The sequence below is a fragment of the Ambystoma mexicanum genome, chromosome 6p (genome assembly GCF_040938575.1).
Source record: "Ambystoma mexicanum isolate Mex_15411 chromosome 6p, UKY_AmexF1_1, whole genome shotgun sequence".
NCBI lineage: Eukaryota > Metazoa > Chordata > Amphibia > Caudata > Ambystomatidae > Ambystoma > Ambystoma mexicanum.
The window spans coordinates 1,471,092,567-1,471,111,910 of NC_090935.1; the positions used below are offsets into that span (position 1 = coordinate 1,471,092,567).

At 45.2% G+C, this 19,344-nt stretch overlaps 1 protein-coding gene across 5 annotated transcripts in view; it reads right to left on the reverse strand.

The window, feature by feature from the left end:
* NUP54 (nucleoporin 54) overlaps nucleotides 1-19,344 on the reverse strand; it is a 768,463-nt gene that overhangs the window by 15,506 nt on the left and 733,613 nt on the right. For all 5 annotated transcript variants that reach the window (XM_069626313.1, XM_069626314.1, XM_069626312.1 and 2 more), the window contains 3 exons: nucleotides 2,486-2,593; nucleotides 1,446-1,565; nucleotides 656-766 (listed from right to left, as the gene is read on the reverse strand). In XM_069626313.1, coding sequence (XP_069482414.1) covers nucleotides 656-766; nucleotides 1,446-1,565; nucleotides 2,486-2,593 — 339 coding nt within the window. The remainder of the gene's footprint in view (nucleotides 1-655; nucleotides 767-1,445; nucleotides 1,566-2,485; nucleotides 2,594-19,344) is intronic.

The following is a 19,344-nucleotide window of genomic DNA, read 5'->3' on the forward strand; positions in this document are numbered from 1 at the left end:
GCACCCCATAGTGAATGTAAATATATGTGTAGTGAGGATTAAGTAATTTTTACTTGCTATTATTTTCATTGCAATGTGTCTGTCAATCCTAATAAATAATGTATTTTATGCTTTACGGTCCACCTAGACTTACAGGAGTGCTTTATACCTGCCTTATTGAACCAATGCCACACCCCACCTTCTCCGGAGTCTAGGACTTACTGGCAGTAACATCCCTTGATAATTTGGCTAGACCTTCGTGTCTTTACACAATTCACTATAAGAGTGGCCTCCCAGAATCTACCCACAGGGTCAATTCTGAAAACTGATCTCCACAACAGATATTCCCAGATATGGGTCCTGAAACGAGAAAGACCACATTAACTACTCCCAAAAAGGCTGACGCATGCTTAGGGTTGCTGGTGAACTTGTGCAGAAAGGATGTGACCACGCAGTTTGCGCTGGAGATCCCCTTTGAATAGTAGCGAAAGATTTATTGTGGTTCTCTTTTTGCAATGTCACGGTAGGCTGACAAGAACAATGCCAGAGATTATTACTAATATTACTAATTCAAACCTTCCAGCTATCACATTTCAGTTTTGCATACATCAAATTCCAATGCTTGTGGGTACATCATGCTACCTTGTTCCAATCAACCAATGCAAGAGCTTTTTACCTGCTTTATTTCCCTCAGGAGGTCACCATCTACATAGTAGCGCTCTTCTGATCTTACAGCTCCGAAATGATTCTGCATTCTGATCTGGGACATTAGCTCATTAAGGCGACCCTGCAGAAGAGGTGTGAGAAGGTGTTACACTCCCAACATTACCAGCAGTGCTTGATTTGTAAGCAAATCGGTACTCGATATGAGAAAATCTATGTAGCTTCATGTACTTGTATGCAGGGGCAGAAGCAAAGGGTGTGGTGTGTCAGACAACCTCTTAAAATCTAGTTAACCGCATCCATCCAAGAGTACTGTACGCGCATAGACTGTGACAAGGCCATTTTCTGCATCGTTCTACACAATGAAAGTACAGTGAGTGTGTGTTTGTACGTGTATAGAATGCCTGTGTGTGCTTGTATAGTATGTAGTGTTTCCAGCGGCTGAATGCGTGTTCGGGAGAGATTTCAATGCGCATTTCACAATCTTCACATGTCCCCCAAATAATTCAAGAAAAAAAACCCACCACAGCCAAAGAACTCTAATTTCAACTCAGTCATTATCGTTGTGGATTTGGACCCCAGGCTTACTCACTGGAGTAAGAGCCTTCTTGAAAATGTGTTGTAAAAACATCTTGTTATTACAGACTCACAGGCCAGAAATCAGACCAAGTGGCACAAGGCTCATTCTACATCACAGTTTAAGAACATGCTTTTTCAGTCAAAGCTTTGAAGATTCAGATTTGGTTACAATGGTTACATAGTAGCACTCTCACAGCAGACCAGAAACATTGGCAGTGTCTCACCTTGAACTGGGTTGGTGCGTTTAGTTCGCACTGAATTGTGTCCAACTGCACACGCAACTGCTCCTCATCTGCCTGGATTGCATAACCACTCTTTCTTTGGATTTCCTGTTTAATTAAAACCTGTAACAAATAAGGGGTGAACTGAAGATTAAAATGGTAGATCAACTATGGATTTGTTATGTACAGCACAATGAATATAGCCTTATAGACTGAAGGAGAGGTTATTGTGGGTTAATGACCCGCCACCAAGTTATTGCCCAAGGCAAAGTCGAGGGACGTAAGTTAGTGAAGGCTTATCCCAGGAGATGACTCCTCCTCACAAGTTCTATATGGCTATTAGCACATGGTGGCAATAGTAATGAAGGATTTGGGGTTGTGGTGGTGAAGTAAAACATGTTACTTTACTAGTGAGCAAAGCACACGAAATATGTTACTAAATGAAATGTGGTTTTATTTTGTAATATTTAAATATCCAAGCTATCTTTATAAAGTATGCATTCATTTTAATTATAAACTTGGTTGAGCTGGAGTAGTTGAGCAGGAGCTTACATTAGGTCCAATGTCAAGTGTATAGATTTCCTTTTAAAAAAGAAGTGAAAGCATTGCTCCATGATTTAGCTTTCATTTTGGTGTGTTAAGTTAGGTTGGATTGACATATTGAAAGAAATCGCTTGTTGCATTGCCGTTTTTTGAATGCAGGGGGCACATGCTTTCTGTTGATTCCAAGTCTGCTTCTGTGTCAGAATATCAGGAATGCATTCAATACCAGTAGTTATTGACTGCACTTGGCACATTGATTGAGTGCAGGTCAATAACTATTTTCACGTGCTAATATGTCAAAGTCCATGAAGGTCCACTTGGTATGCATTTCAAGGCAAGCACATCATTATCAAAAATCAATCATGTAACCCACATTTCAATTGTACCATGATGTGTTAGAATTAATATTTTGCTAACTGCTAATTAGAACGTAAAAACAAAACTATCAATGACTGAGAAACGGAAATTGTAAATAAAATATTCCCCATGTAGATTCTTACCAGAAGGGCTCTGTGCGAAAGGTCCATCAATTTCCGTTTGTACTGAGCAATTTTTGCCATTGTTGTTGCCTGGTTTTTCTGTAACTCACTAATATCTTCAGATATTATCTGAACAAAGAACATCTAGTTAGACTTACTATACTAATAGCGATTTTACAACTAATTGCAAATCATTTCTTAAAAACCAAGATACCACAGACAATAATGCACTATGGAGAAGGACAGAGAAAACATGCACAATTTTATAATGTGGAAAAATTATATCTAAATTATATTTTTTTCTGTACTATACCCCTGCATTAAACATCCCATGTACCGCTGCAGAAGGGTGTTCAAATTCACCACCCTTTCTAAAAGGAAATACTCCCTTGCATTTATCCTGTGCATATCCTCTTTCAATCACAGATCAAATTTGTTCTCACAATACTACAACCCTTGAGAAATGAAAACGTTTACATCAAACCCTCTTCCCTCCAATGAAAACGAAGATAAACAATCATGGCTGTACGTTTAACATTCTATAGAAAACATTCTTTAGCAAATTAGTAACCTTTTCCTTTTAGAGTCTGGCTCGAGTGAGCTTTGCTCACAGCCAGAGGAGAGGTCCTGAGTATTTACATGAAAGAAGGGTCCTGGTACCAGTTAGCTGCTCGCTCACTCACACAAGACTGCATCCTGGAGAAAGTTCTGTTACGGTAGGGGACATTTTGTAGCAGCTGGTGGAAAGGTCTACATTGGGGAAGATTTGTTAAAGTATTCTTTCAGTTCAAAAGTTGGTGCTGTGACATTTCCTACACTGTAAACTGGCTACTTGAAATTCAATTCACAAGGAGTACTTGGGAAAAGTTAAACACTCTAATCTATGCTGCTCGTCTGTAAATAGGTCGGCTATCTTGAAACTAACATCAGTATTTTATTTATGAAACCAACATCAGTATTTTATTTAAAATTTTATTTTAACAAATATTGGGCAAACATCATACAGTATTTTGCACTTCTTGTCACACTTATGTTTGTTTTTTTGTATACAAAGGAACTCTATATTGAAATGTCTACTATAAAACTTATTTCAAGATGATTCCTTAATTTGCCGGTAAGTGATGACCCATAAATCTTGATCCCCTCCAATTCCAGCACCCATACACTGAGAAACACCCCACTGCATGTGTTGACTTATATCCGTCACTGCACTGCTTTTACAAAAAATGCTATCAGTGCACTCCCGAGGATGACTGCACTGCATCCAAACCCACAGTCCATTCTTGGGAGCCTTCTGCTTACTAATGGACGTCAAAAGAAAACAAAACCCAGTGATTTAAATTACCGTAGATTGTTATATGACCGACAATAAAAAATAAAAAAACACTTGGCTTTATGTTTATTTTTTGGTATTAGGTGGTGTTAAAAGCACAACCTATAAGCCAAAACTATTGGCATAAACTGAGTATGAGGGAGAGGCATGTGAGGAGGGATACACAGATGCTGGTGTGGTTTGGCCATTTGCCCAATGCCTATACACAAGTACAAACATCTCAAAAGGCATTTGCGTCCAAATCCCCACACTCGACCAAACATTTCTGCGGACCAACCCAATCTTAAACGTTCTTATACTAACTTATTCTGTATTAGCCGATTGTCCGATGGCCCACCCACCCCAAAGTTTGTATAGCAATCTTACCTCACTTTTAGTCTGGTTGTTCTTAGTTAGCCCCATCTCGCATTGGGCCCGATTGTGCCTAGTTAGCCCCATCTCGCATTGGGCCCGATTGGGTCTAGTTAGCCCCATCTCGCATTGGGCCCGATTGGGTCTAGTTAGCCCCATCTCGCATTGGGCCCGATTGGGTCTAGTTAGCCCCATCTCGCATTGGGCCCGATTGGGTCTAGTTAGCCATGTCTCACACCAAACTGAGCATCAGCTCTGGAGCTCAGATCCAAACAGTAGTGTCTACAAAAAGCCGATGGAGAGACCCATGTAGCCGCTTGCGCGATGTTCTTCCAGGGGACGTACTTTTGAAAAGCAACCGCAGCTGCTTTGCCCTGTACCAGGTGTGTGTGAACCCCTTTAGGAGGTTGGAGGCCCTGGACAGTGCAAGACTCCATAATACAGGCAGCAACCCATCTGGAGATCGTTGCTTTGGAAGCCGGTTTACCCTGCAAATTACCAAAGGTCACCAGTAGTTGAGAAGAACTCCTAAATTCAGATGTTCTGTCCAGATAGAATTTAAGAGCTCTTCTAACATCCAGGCAATGCAAAATCTTTCGGCTTCCAAAGCCAGGTGTGGAAAGAAGACGGGCAAGGAGATTAGCTGATTTCGATGGAAATCCGAGACCACTTTCGGTAGGAAAGAAGGATTCGTCCTCAGGACCTTATCCTTGTGGAAAACCAAGAAGGGATGCGCCTCCGACAAAGCCTGGAGCTCGCTTACATGCCTTGCCGACGTCACGGCGACCAAGAAGGACACTTTCCACGAAAGGTGCTCAAGATCTACTGTAGCCATTGGTTTGAAGGGCTTATGACAATGCCGTAAGGACCACGTTCAGATCCCACGTCGGATGCGGTTTGCGAACAGGCTTTACCACTGGATTTGATAGTGAAAAATAGCACTGGTCTGTGGATAAGTAAGCGGCCACAGCCGAAAGATAAGTCCTACAAGAGAGGACATGAATGCCCGACTCCGCTAGATGGGAACAAAGGACAGCACTGTGTCGATCGTAGCCCCCCTAGGGTCCAATTGTTTGGCTAAGCACCAGTGGCAGAACCGAAGCCAGTTGCTCTTGTATTGAGATCTCGATAAGGGCATCCTGGCTTCCTGAATAATGTGCATGTTATCAGCAGACAGGTTGAGAGGTTCTCGAGATCTGAACTCAAGCACTATGTCGCCAAGCTGAACGATTGTGGGGAGGGGTGCCACAGCTGCCGACCTCTCTGGTGAAGCAGGTCAGGAACCAACAGAAGCCTCATCGGCGCACACACGGACAGATGCTGAAGCTCTGAAAACCAGAACATGGCCGGCCACCACAGAGCTATATGCGCAGAAGAGAACAGTTCACTGTGTTCCTTAGTTTGCAAATTGTCCGATGAATGAGAGACAGGTGCGGAAAGGCATAGGCCCTCATTGTGCCAATGGTTCTCGAGAGCATCCCCCAGAGAGGAGACTCCCAGTCCGTTTCTGGGGGCATACAGAGGAAGTTTCCTGTTGGCCGACGTTGCGAAGAGATCCACTTCTGGAGTGCCCCAACACTGGAAGACTTGTAAGAGGACCTCCCCTTTCAACTCCCACTCATAGCTGACCATTGTTCGTCGGCTGAGGGCATCCGCAGTAACATTCAGCTGGCCCAGGATGTGTACAGCCACTAGCCAGATGCCATGCTGCACCGCCCATTCCCAAATCTGATTGGCAAGATCCACAAGAGGAGGGGACTTGGTACCCCCCTGCTTGTTGATGTAAAACATGGACACCACATTGTCCGTGCGGACACGGACCACTTGGTTGACAATGACCAGCCTGAACGCCTTGAGCACCAGGAAGATCGCCAAAAGCTCCGGGTGATTTATATGAAGGAGCTTGTCTTGGGGCGACCAGAGATCGGAAACTTGAAGAGGATCCAAAGTCGCACCCCACCCTAGAAGGGAAGAGTCTGTTGTGACTCATCAGCAGAACTGGGTCCTGAAAAGCCACACCCATTGACACGTTGCCGAGAGACGACCACAAAAAGACCGCTCTCATGGAAGCTGGAATCGAAATCATTTTGTAGTCCGGATCCACAGCTTGATGCCAGGACTCCGAAGAGCCATCTGCGTTCGCCTCATCTTGAGCCGAGCAAGAGGAAGAGCCAAAACACACGAGGCCATGAGGCCCAGAAGCCTCTGGAACCACCAGGTCCACATGCTCCCCGACTGCGCAAAGACCTGACAGGTGACCATCAGAGCCGCCATTCTGTCCCGGGTCAGGTATACCCTGCAGTCGATCGTGTTCCAATGAAAACCCAGGAAAATCATGTCCTGAGAGACCGTCATGGAGGATTTCAGCCAGTTCATCGACAGCCCAAGGTGGAACAGGAGCTGGAGGAGAGACTGAAGGTTGCTCGAGGCTTTCAAAGGACAAGTGTGAAAACTCAAAGAGCGGACTGAATGAACAGCAGTCCTCTTTTGTTAGGGGCTCGTGGGGGAGTACTCAATATCATAGAAGAAAAAAGGGGGGAGTCCCAACGAGCTACCTCTAGATGTAGGCACTGGAGGTGACAGAATTATGTAACAACTTTTATGTGCTTATGAACCCATCACTATCAACAAATTTAAAACGATGGCGAGATCGGTGGTAACAAAATATATTCTTATTTTATTTATGATTACTCATAGGTTAAAAAAAGACCGACAGGTCACGTTTGCAAATTGGAAGAACATAAAACAAAATCAATAAGAAGACAATTCTTTTAACACTTTTTGTCCTTGTGTTCACTCCTCGAATACATTTAAATTTCAAGTGATGGTAGTAACACATGGGTGACTTTGCAATATACAATTCACACACATCCAGCTACACCGAAGGATTAAATCTATAGATAGAGTGGGGTTTGTTCATACGAAAATAACCTTTTGATCAACTCCCTTTCTGCTTGTATAAACACCACCAAAATGTGACCTTTTATATCAATCATCTTGGAGTTCCACGTGGGGCCATAAAATTTGTCAACAAAACCGCTCCTTTGCAGCCGCTCCTCTAACGCACATAAGTCTGTAGATACCCGGCCCTGACACGGACTGTAATACCTACATATATTCACTCTAAACATGGCTGACTAAATAGTTTGGGCTATTGCACCAACAGGCTAGTCCCCTGTTTGGCTGCATCAAGTGATTCAGCTATAAAGCACGTAGCTCGATCACGTGATGTAAGCCAAATTGAAGAGATTTCAGAAGTTCGCCGGCACCCCCTTTCGCCTTCGGTGTAGCTGGATGTGTGTGGGGATTTCGCCCCTGAAAGTAAGTGATCTGCAGGCACACTCATGCCATTTCATCCCTTTTTGCAGAATGATATTAATTTCTTTCGACATCTCTTGATATCTCCCATTAGGTGGTTAATAAACTACAGCCTTTCCCTGTGACTGTGCGAGTGAAAGAAACAATCACTCCGTCGGGTACTGAGCGCCGTCCCTGCCCCGGGGCGTGGTGCATTTCTGAGCTCACACGAAAAAGGAAGTCATCTGCAGGCACATATATGCTATGACTTTTGAACTAGCGGAATGATTTGTATCTCGCCTGGCACATTTGTTTGTCCTCCATTAGGTGCTGGCGAATAACTACCCACTGCAATACATCTTGCGAAATAACTAGAGAGAAATTCACCTAAAACTCATATGCGGGACTGCTACTGGTAGGCGCACTTATATGCGCTATTTTAGATGCCAACCAATAGCTGTTGACAAAAAAGTAATTTGAGACTTCTTTCTCGTGTGGTCCTTTTTCCACAGCTGTTCAACACGATAAGCAGCCAAACTTGTGATAAGCACTGCATTCTACAACCAATTGTTTTGGTTTTTTGACTCACAAGAGCCATATAGGTAGGCTTGCTTCACTCTGCATGCTACAATAAGCTTTGACAGGGCGTTATAAAAGTTACATTAATGTCTCTTTTGTCTCTGCTCCTCTACCCCCCCCCCCCCCCCCTCCCTCCCTCCTCACCCTTCCTCCTCTTGTTTTTTCACCTGGCAATAACGCAGTATGAATAGAAGCTTAGTAATGAGGCCAAATGACAAAAGGCTTGAAATAAAGCATAAAATTGAACTGATTCTAATTAGGTATCTATTGAATTGACTGCCAAATAAGTATAGTATGGTCAAATAATGAATGAAGACTATGTGCATTCTAATATATTGAGAGGTAGACAGCATTGTTTCACCCATGGCTTAATATACATTTTAGAGAACTGAGTGGTTGGTTAATGAAATATTTATATGTATGTCTCTGGTTTATTATAGATATGTGGAGATCATTTTGCAATAACACTGGTACACCCCGTAAAACGTGGGGTTGATGTGTCCTGAAGAAAGCCTTGCACAATCGGCTTAAATACCCAAGAATAACTATTAGTTCAATTGTGTTTCAAGAAGAAGGCTGGAAACAGATCCACTCGCGGCGACAATATTTATGGGGACCCTGCAAATAGTCGGACATTAATTGCATATTGCAAAGTCACCCATGTGTTACTAACATCACTTGAAATTTAAATGTATTCGAGGAGTGAACACAAGGACAAAAAGTGTTAAAAGAATTGTCTTCTTATTAATTTTGTTTTATGTTGTTCCAATTTGCAAACGTGACCTGTCGGTCTTTTTTTAACCTATGAGTAATCATAAAATAAAATAATATATTTTTTGTTACCACTGATCTCCCCATCGTTTTAAATTTTTTGATATTGATGGGGTCATAAGCACATGAAAGTTGTTACATAATTCTGTCACCTCCAGTGCCTACATCTAGAGGTAGCTCGTTGGGACCCCCCCTTTTTTTTTCTCCAAAGGACAAGGACTGCGCAGCAGCCAATCGTCCAAATACAGATACACGTGGATACCCTGAAGCAGAAGATAGGCTGCGATGACCGACATCCTTGTAAAGACACGCGGTGCCAAGCTGAGGCCAAAAGGGGGCACTGGGAACTGGAAGTGCTCCTCTCCCACAGAAAAACGTAGGTATCTCCGATGTGGATTCCAGATCAGAATATGCATATATGCATCCTGAAGGTCTACCACGCTGAGCAAATCGCCCCTCTGCGAAGAGGACTTTATCTGACGGGGCTTGATCATCTTGAATTTCTCTGGGGTAGAGAGAGATTGAACTGGGAAAGGTCTAGGATGGTGCACAGGCCAGCCTGGTTGGATTTGGGCACCGTAAACAGCCGGGAATAGAAGCCCTCACCTCCCTCCCCTAGTGGAACGGTTTCCGCCGCCCTTAGATCCAACAACTTTTGAATCTCGGCTCTCGGGGAAGGCGACCCGACTGCTGGCAAGGAGGATTGATGGGTGGGGTCGGGGGAAGCGGAAGTCCGCCCGAGCGACTGAAAAGACCCACCAGTCTTCGGTGATGGTCTGCCACGCATCCCAATGAGACGCAATGCGTACTCCCACCGGGGTCTCGTGCGAGCGCAGAGGAAACCTCATTTAGTTGGTTTTTCATTGGCGGCGCCACCTGAACCTGAAGAGGAGGCTGAGGAGCGGGAGAAAATCCGGCTTTCCACTGCTGCCTTCGGCGGCAATTTCCCGATGGGGTATCAACCCTGCGGGACTTTAGGTCCAAAAAACAAAAAACCCCTGAAACCAGAGGAAGACCGAGGCTGCAGGGATGTCCTCTGCGCCCTGAAAGGCGATTTCACCAGGAGCGACAAAGACTTAGCGGTCTGAGTGCTGTCCTTAGTTTTGGTCAGTTCAACGTCCGTTGTGGAATGAAAAAGTTCCTTGGCATTAAAGGGCAGGTCCAAAACCTTATCCTGCACCTCCTTAGAGAACTTGGTGGCATGCAGCCAAGCCTGACGAGAGGTCCACGCCGAGCATGAGGCCGCGGGCCGATGTGTCGACATGATGTGCCGCAGCCTCCAGCATATCCTGCGCCAGGACCCTAACATCTGACAAACCCCCTCTGAAATCTTCTAGCTTTTCGGCGGGGATGTATTCCTCAAATTTCCGACAGACCTTTCCACATTTTCATATTTTCCCCCTCCAACACCAGTTCTGCGTTCGCTTGACGTAACTGCAGCGCTGAATTAGCGAAAAGCCTCCTTCCCAAAGAGTCAAGAAGCTTGTCCTCTTTGGTCAGAACCTGAGTAGCCGCTGCGGAAGACCATGCAGCAGGCCTGGACTGTAAAGTGGCCGCAGCCACAACCGTGGAGGGGGGCCGACAACGCTAAAGCCACCTCTTCTGAAAAAAGGAGCCAATAACGCGCGTCAATCTTCTTGTTGACAAACAGTCCAGAGTGTGGTTTTTCCCAAACTTTACGGACCTCTGCCAAAACGTTCTTCTGCAAGAACAAGCTGGTACGCTCCTTAGGAGACAAGGTGAACGCCCCCCAAAAGCACCCCCTCCTGCGGAGCGGGTGTCTCAGGTACTGGAACATCTAATAAACACATGTCGAGCACCCGGTCGTGAAAAGCTCTAACAGAGCGGGGCTGGTCATCGCTATCCTGATCCTCTTGTGCGTCGTCCAGCAGATCCGGATCAGGCTGAGTTGCATCAGGCACCACTGCAGATTGGTCCAATGGGGAAAACGATGTTCACCTGATAACCTACTCCCCACACCTAGGGCTGATGGTGTAGTTGTAAGGGAGGTATCCAAAATGGCCGCCATAGTCTTGGCAGGAGCGGCTGCCATTTTGTCCGCACCTAACGGGAACTGCGACATGTGTTGAAGTGAGGCAGGGGTCTCCACAGGTGGGTCAGGGGTCTTCATTTTAGCCTGGATACAAGGAACCTTGGCCGAACCAGTGCTGTGAGACATGCTAACAGCCAGAGAAACCTTCAATGGAAGGACCTCGGTATTGCCGGTAACTGAGGAATTATGGTCCAAGACCTCACTCAGTGCCCCCTCAACAGGTCTGGTGTCACCGCTTGAACGGGACCAATGAGGAACACACCTCACTGACAAAACCTTAACAGGCCTCTCAGAACTGTCGGTCACCCTAGTCACCAACCGAGAGGCCTCGGGCCCGAGCCCGGTATCTAAAGCCCTGCCACGGGCCTCAAACTTTTGTTCGGTACTAACAGCCCCAACAGAGGCCTCAGGGCGTACCCCAGTGTTTTTACGGGAAGCTCCAACCCGGGAGACCTTGAAGCAAGCTCCGATACTTGCCGCCACAGCCGAGCTGGGCCCACAAAAAGCCCCCACAGGAGGGGTCTCGGATAGCAATCCGGTGACAATAGGCCCCTTACAGAGACACTCGGAGAAAACTCCGGTACACTTTTCAGGCCCAGAAGGCACCTCAGGGCAAACCCCGGTAACAGAGCTCTTGACCCCGCTTCCAGGACCAGGAAGACTCTGGGAATTAGTCCCCCGGCTGGGGTGCTCTAAAAAGTAAAGAACTCACCAGGCGTTTCTTCTTTTCTTCGATGAACGTAAGAAAATGCAATGTGGGAGCGTGCTGGAACACCTCCTCCCACTGCTCCAAATGACGAAGCGCCCAGACTGAAAGGGAGTCGCAGTAAAAGCACGAGTCCCACTGGTGGTCCGGACCCAAACACTCTAAACAAAGAGGATGCAGGTCCGCCCTAGTGAAGCGTCGCTCACAAGAAGAACAAGTAGGAAAATGTAACTGAAACGGCATAGACTGACTCGCGACCGCTAGCCGGAGCAGGAGAGGAGGACCTGGAAATAAAAAAAAACTTCTAAAGATGCAAGTGCGTCCAGGCCTGAACGAGCTTAGAAAAGGACTGACGGGCGATGCACTGGGCGGAACTAAGGAGGGCGGGGTTACGGCCACGTGCGGTACCCCGCGTAATAAGAGAAGGACACATTTTTGGAAAGATGTGATGCTTTTTACAAAAGTGCTCCGATCCCATCCCACAGGACGGAGGAATGTCCCATAAGTATGGAGGAAAGGGGACGGGACGTAGGAGTATTACTATTGTGCCCCCCTTTTTAGGCCATTCTCCCTCTTTCCAGGTGTGCCAAATCTAGGCGTTACTACACTTAGTCTAATTGTGACAATTAGCCATATCTCGCACTTAGACAAATTGTGTTCTAGCCCTATTTAATTTTAGACTAACTGTGTTGGCTAGCTTTGTCTCACACTTGTGGGAATTGTCTCAGTTGGCCACAGATCACACTAAGGCGAATTGTGTTCTAGCCCCATTTGATTTTAGGCCAACTGTTAGCCATATCTCACAGTTGAGCGGATTGTGCGAGTTAACTATATCTTGCACTGGGGCGAATTGTGTTATTTAGACATATCTCACACTTCAGCAAATTGTGTTTTAACCCTACTTGAAATTCGACCAACTGCGCTAGTTTGCTCTATTTCACACACAAGCAAACGCAAGAAACGAACTTTCAACAATCATAGAAAGGTAGACAATCCCGCCAGGAACCTCAACAACCCCAAGCAAGACAGAACACAGAATCACACTAATTGGTAAAACTACTCAAAGCGGAGGAACTAGGACCCTACCAAGTCCTGCCCATCATCTACCATCTCTCCACACAACTACCCGAGCCAATTCAAAGGCTGCACACAGCGTGAGACCACTGCCAACCACTGACCCGACTCAGCCACTCTCAACACCCGCTAGTTTACCCACAGAAAGGAAAATTATTAAAACACCACCAATGAAAAGAACCAATCCCAAGACCAACAAGGCGGACATCCACAAGGCAGACAGAAACACAGAATAATTAACAGAGGGCCTATGCCCCTGTACCCCAAATAACCCCATACCACGGGAAGCCACTTGCAACCATGAGGCAATCTGAAAAATACCAGAAGAAAGACCAGGCAATGCCATGGCAGAAAATCAGCCGACAATAGAATCAACAAAGGATATCCAAAAGGGAACCACAACAGACCCATTTCCCGACAAACTCCAGAATATCAGAATGCACAGCCACAACCATCACCGGAATAAGAGCACACCCCGAAAACAAGACTAAAATCACTACCTTACACCCTACCTTACAAAAATCGGAACAGAACAGATGCCCATACACAACAGCAGGATACCAGGGGCCCAATGGAAAAAGGCAATAAGAATGAGAAGATGCACCCTCACTCCATACATCACCAAACTCAAAGAGAATTGACAACACCATTGTGAATCGGAAGAGGAGCCTGAAATGCCCATGAACCCAATTAGAAATCTGACCGGCCTATTCAACGACGAATCAAGAAGAACTAAACTCTCCCAACAACCAAAAGACGATAAGGAGAACCACAACAAAACCACCCAAAGATGCAAATCAACTCACTTCGAAAACTACTCTGCAACCAAATCAATGCCAGATCCAGGTCCAAACAAGCAAACGAGATCTACCACCTACTCTGCGATGGGGGAAATAGCAACCTATTCATGTTTTATTTGTGTTTTTTAAACTTTCTTTATTGGCACATTTGGTAACACATGACAATAGCACAGGATAACAGGGGCAGCAGAGCGGGCGGGCCTGTAGGGCCCAGGTACCAAGTATTACAAGGTGCAGAAGGATAAATCGTTGATACTCAAGTCCAGATAGTGCTCATTATAGGGAGTTCGACATTTGGGAAATAGTTCACCTCGATTGGTGGGACAAAATCACATCTGGCATTGTCACTGTGGACAGAAGGTACATTTTAAGTGGGTTCCAAACATCACTTGGGCAAGAATCAGGTATGCCCATTGTTCCTCCATATCGTTAGCCCACACTACATCTTTCAACCAGTGGTCTTTGTTGAGTGTATGTACACTCGTTCAGCATAGAAGAATATAGCGCTTGGCTAAAAGGAGGCATAGCCGAACAAATGTACACATGTCGTCCAGTGGTGGGTCAAAGACTTGGAACAAACAGGAAAACGGCAAGGGGGCAACAGTCTTACCAGTCATTTGTGATACATCCCTCCACCCCCAAAAACGTTGCAAGCTGCGAGCAGTCCCATAACATATGAAAGTATTTAGCATGGGTGGAGTTACAATGTGGGCATGCACCAGTCCCCTCATTAGAAAACATATGCAGCCTATCTGGAGTGTAGTGATACCGGTGTAGCACTTTTAGATGCATCAGTTGGAAATAGGAATTATATGACACTTTGCATGTTTGTGTACACGTCGGATCAGAGATCGTCTGACATCCAATTGGAGATCTACCGGCCATTTAGCTTGTACCTTTTGATGTAATACACCCGAGTGAGTTTGTATTTAGTGATATAGGGACGACACTCGGCTCGACTGTCGCACGTGGTTAGAACAAAACCCAACAAAGTGTCATTTTCAGGTTTAACCAGGAAACAATTACACCATTGCTTACATGCCCTGCGCAGGCTCCCATATTGCAACCCCTGTGAAGACGACGCACTGCACATAAGCTCTGGGACATCGGCGGTTTGGATGAAGATTTCTTCCGAGTACAGTGACACTAATCTGTGGAACCCATGTTGCATTCAAACCCCACGCGAGCCGGATCAACCCGCGGTAGGGATGGAACACAATTCCAGAGAGGAAAGTCTTCATTGTATGGGGTATGTACACCCATCTCTTTCCATATTTTAGGCCAGGCCAATGCTGTGATGCTTGCAGGGTCAAATCCTCAGTCAGCAAATCTGGCAGGGAGAACCAGCGATCTGAGGTCTCCATCTCCTGCTGAGTGCCTTTCCAGCAGTGTGGGCGGAGGCAAGTTATCCCCAAACCATAGGGCTGCGAATTGTGCTTGTGCAGCCATCCAATATATTCAAATTGGGAGCTGCAAACCCTCCCCTGTCGTATGGCTGTTAACGTGTCCCATTTCAATTGCACAGCCCCAGAATGCAATACGAATTTACAAATTTTGCTTTCCAACTCTTGAAAGAATAATCGCCCAAGCCACAACGGTACATTGAGTTAAAAAAAAAGTTTAGGGAGAACAGTCATTTTGAGGATTGCCATCTTGCCGGTTCTTGTGATGGGGAGATGGGAGTAGCCCACGAGTTTAGCCTGTAATTGAGTCATATACACATTGTAGCTGCAGTCGTGTAGTGTAGGGTTGTGTCTTGCAACTGTCACCCACAGGTAGCGTATGGTCACTGGGGCCCACTTGAACCTCCTTAGATCGTCGGGTGGAGTGATAATGTCAGTAAGGGGGACAAGCTCAGATGTATTACAATTCACCCAGCCCAGAGACCTGAAATCTCTTTGAAGTTTAGAATGTCTTCCATAATGGGGACTAAGTGTTCCAAGGGTTTCGAATGTATACAAGCGCATCATCTGCATAGAGGGAAATTATATGTGGTACGGCCGCCATTCTGATCCTGTGTTGACTATGTTTAAGTATTATGAAATCTGCCAGTGGTTCAGTAATGTAGCAAATATCAGGGTTGACAACGGGCATCCCAGACGGGTGCCTCTACCGATCTCGAATTGCGAGGAGAGTAACCCATTTGTGTTGACCGCACCTACTGGTGTCGTATAAAGGTGTAAAGCTTTGAGAAACACTTGGCCAAACCTACTTTAACAGCACGTGTACATGAATCACCATGATACGGTGTCAAACGTCTTTTCAATGTCTAGTATAGCAGCTACCGCTTGACCCCAGGATCGATCTATGCCAATATGTTAAAGAGGCGACGCAGATTCAGTGCTTTGGACCTACTATGAATTGAGACTGATCTGGGTGAATAATGTACGGCATAAGTCGAGTAGCTAGTATCTTTGCGAACATCTTCACATCCGTATTAAGGAAAGGGGACGGTAGTAACCGCATTGATCTGCATTTTTCTATGGTTTCAGCAAAACCGCGATAACTGCCTTAAGCATGGTACCAGGAAGTGACAAGGACACAAAGGATTCCTGCCATACCTTTAGAAGGTGTGGGGCGAGGGTATCCTAGCATTTATAAAATTCAGCTGCAAAGCTGTCCGTATGGTAGATGATCAATTGCATGAATAATGTCAGCTAAAGAGGTTTGGAGATCTAGCAGGGCCTTGGTGTCATGCGATGTCTGGCTGTGTGGGAGCACATCAAGAAACATATCGGTTTCCTCTAGTGTGCGTGTGTCCTTATTAGTATAATGGTGTTGGAGACAATTCTCAGAAATGTGCTAATTCCTCTCTACCGTAGAGACCCCTAGCTCTTTTTGCTGGACTTTAGGACTTTTTAATTTCTAACCTGGAGAGAGACCTTTTCCCACTCATGGATTATTAATGTGATTTGGACTCTGTTTCTTTTGACTTTGGCGTCTGACAAACTCCATAGGCATCATGTTTACATTGCGTCACACAGCACCTTCAGTGCAGTGACACAGGTAAGTCTCTTCGATTTCCCAAAGTTTTAAATACCTTCTCTTGGTGAAACTACTGTTTCCAAGAGCAGTGAAGTGAAATTGACTTAACTTACTGATTGTAACTTTCTAGACCCAGAACACACTATCTTACCATAGAGTGCTGGAGCGGTTACTTAGTATCCCCTTTGTATAGTTTCTCATGTAACATTTTTAGATTACACCTTCTACAATTAATGTCTGGTGGCAGTGGTTCACTACCATTGAGTGTTTTACCACGGGCTGCAAATGCAGCTGCAGTAAGGCACCCATGGGTGCCCATTTTGTCAAAATGGTCCCAGTCTTTTTTTCGCCTTTTCTTGTTGGAAAGGTCCTTATTGATATTTACTCTGCATGCCAAACCAGGTTTGGTCCCTTTGTTTGTTTTGTCTTTGGCGGGATTCACGAGTGAAAGCCGCCTCTGGCTCCAGTATGTCTGGCAGGGGCAGGAAGTGAGGGAGTTGCCCGAAACTCCCTGTACTTAATCCCCTTGGTTCCAGAAATGCACCCAAAGGTGAATAGCCAGCTGGCTGTCCTGCAAGGACAGCTACCCTGCTGTGTGATTGACAGCTAGGCTGGAATGAATGGGAGAAACTTTCATAAAAAGGCGAGGCTTTTGGCTTGGAAGGCATAGTCGACCACTGCACAAAGGAATCCGAAGAACTTGGCAGAGATGCCTGCTGAACTCCTGGACCCTTGGTTTGTCCGGTGAAGCCCTGTTGTGCTGAAGCTTCGAATTTGTTTCGACTAGAGAAGCCCTGCAAGGATGACTTCTCCCCTTGAGTTGGTGAGACCAATCAACTCCAAAGTTAACTCGTTTGGACATCCTCTCGGAGCTGGCTGTACTTCTACTGCTGCAGCTGGAACCGAAGTGCAATGGAGAGGAACACCAAATCGAGTGGATCATTTTTAAGTCAGACCAGAGTGCCAGGAAGATCCTCCGGACTTCCCTGAAGCAGGATTGACCAAGCCTGAGCCACCTCAACAGAGCTGGACCCCAGATGCGAGGAAAGTCTGAAGTGGTAGCCGAGAACCTCTGTGTTGCTATTTGCTGTTAGACGCAAGGAGTTGAAACCGAAAAGTGCTGCTGAATTGATGTTTGCCCATTGCTGCCGCCGACCTTCCCATTACAATGCACGAGTCCCCAGACATCCTCCCTCTTGTACCCACGACTGAGGCACAGGAACACAAGGACCTGCAGAGCTGTACATGAACAGAAGCCAGCTGGAACCAGTTCTTCTAACCAAAGGTACTGTAAAGTCTAAGAGAACTTACCTCTTGTAGTGTAGCCTTACTTGTTCTCAGTTGAGACTTGTCTTGGTTAACCTTGCAGAGTTGCATGTATCTTTGCCCCTCACAAGCCTCCCCAACTTGTGGCCCTTCAAGTGAATCTAATTTCTACAAACTTTTCTAAAAACATTGTGCAAGACTTTTACTTACTTGCAAAGAAGAGCTTCAGCTCCCCTAGACTTTGCTCAACTAACATTGGCGTCCTGGCTCCCTGAGAGTCTGTGTACCATCCCCAAAGGGTATCATCTGATTAGAGAAACTAAGTGTGATTTGAAGTATATTTTGAAGTGTTACATGTTTTCCTCCCTTCTAAAAAAGGCTTATATAACTGACTGTTAAATTAATAATTTTATAATCAAGAAACCTTGCGTGTAAGTTTATTTGAATAACTGTCATTGTGATTCTCTGTGCAACTCCACTACTGCTCACATTGACCCCTCTTGAGACAAGCCTGGCTGCACAGCCACTTTACCAACCTGTTTTTTTGTTGAAATGTTATTTTCAATTTAAATACAACAACAGAACATGAAATGTCAGCAAGATTATAAAAACTATATACATAATTATAAAACATCATAGTAATATACCCCCCAAAATTTTACACAGTTCACATCATATAATATACAAATATCAGGTTCAATACATTGCTAGAAATGTTCCCCAAATCTTCATAAACAACCCAGTCTTGCCTTGTTTCCTATATTCAAATCTTTTCACATCTGCTAGGTTATGCATTTCCTTCAACCATACTTCCTTCTCTAAAGTAATATCAGATTTCCAATTCCTAAGGATGATTTTTTTCCCACAAAGGCACCTTTAAATAACCATTTCTTTTGGCATTCAGTGAGCTCCTCCAGGGTTGTATCATTTCCCAATATCAATGTTTCAAAATAAAAACCAATCTGTTCATTCAAGACCTTCTCCAAGATTATACCCATTTCACTCCAAAATACTCGCACCTTCCTGCAATCCCACATTATATGTTCCAGAGTACCTGTTTCATGAGCACACGCCCAACACACTGGATCATCCTTCAAACCTCTCTTCCATAATCTATCCGGGGTCCAATATACCCTGTTAATTTGTCTCGTTCCTTCAGTCAAACCCAGGGAACAAAGTTCGACATTCGCACACATCCTTGTCCATGACTCCACTGTAATGTCAGAGCCAATCCTTCTACTCCACTCATCTCTCAGCATATCATTGCCTTTATATTCATTCACAATGTGTTTGTATACACAGCTAGCTAGGCCACCGTCTCCCACCAGTGACTCTCTTCTAAGAAAATCCAGATATAATGTAGCCTGAGAATCAATCTCACCAATAGCAATCGTTAATTTACACAGACTTATACCAAAGGTTGGGTTCCTATTGGCAGGAGGTCAAGGTTGCTGTAGTCTCCCAAAGGGTACTGCACACAATCTGGTCTTTATGGAAGTATGCAAATACCCTGTTGATGGCCATAGGTGTGTAAACTAGGTTACAAGATGTGTCCGGTATGTGTGGGATGCTCCCATTGCCATTCTTGTGACGTGCCATGCGAGCGAGTAGCCTGCCAGGTCTATCAACTTCCCCGTACCTCCTAGCGGACATTGGGGAATCAAA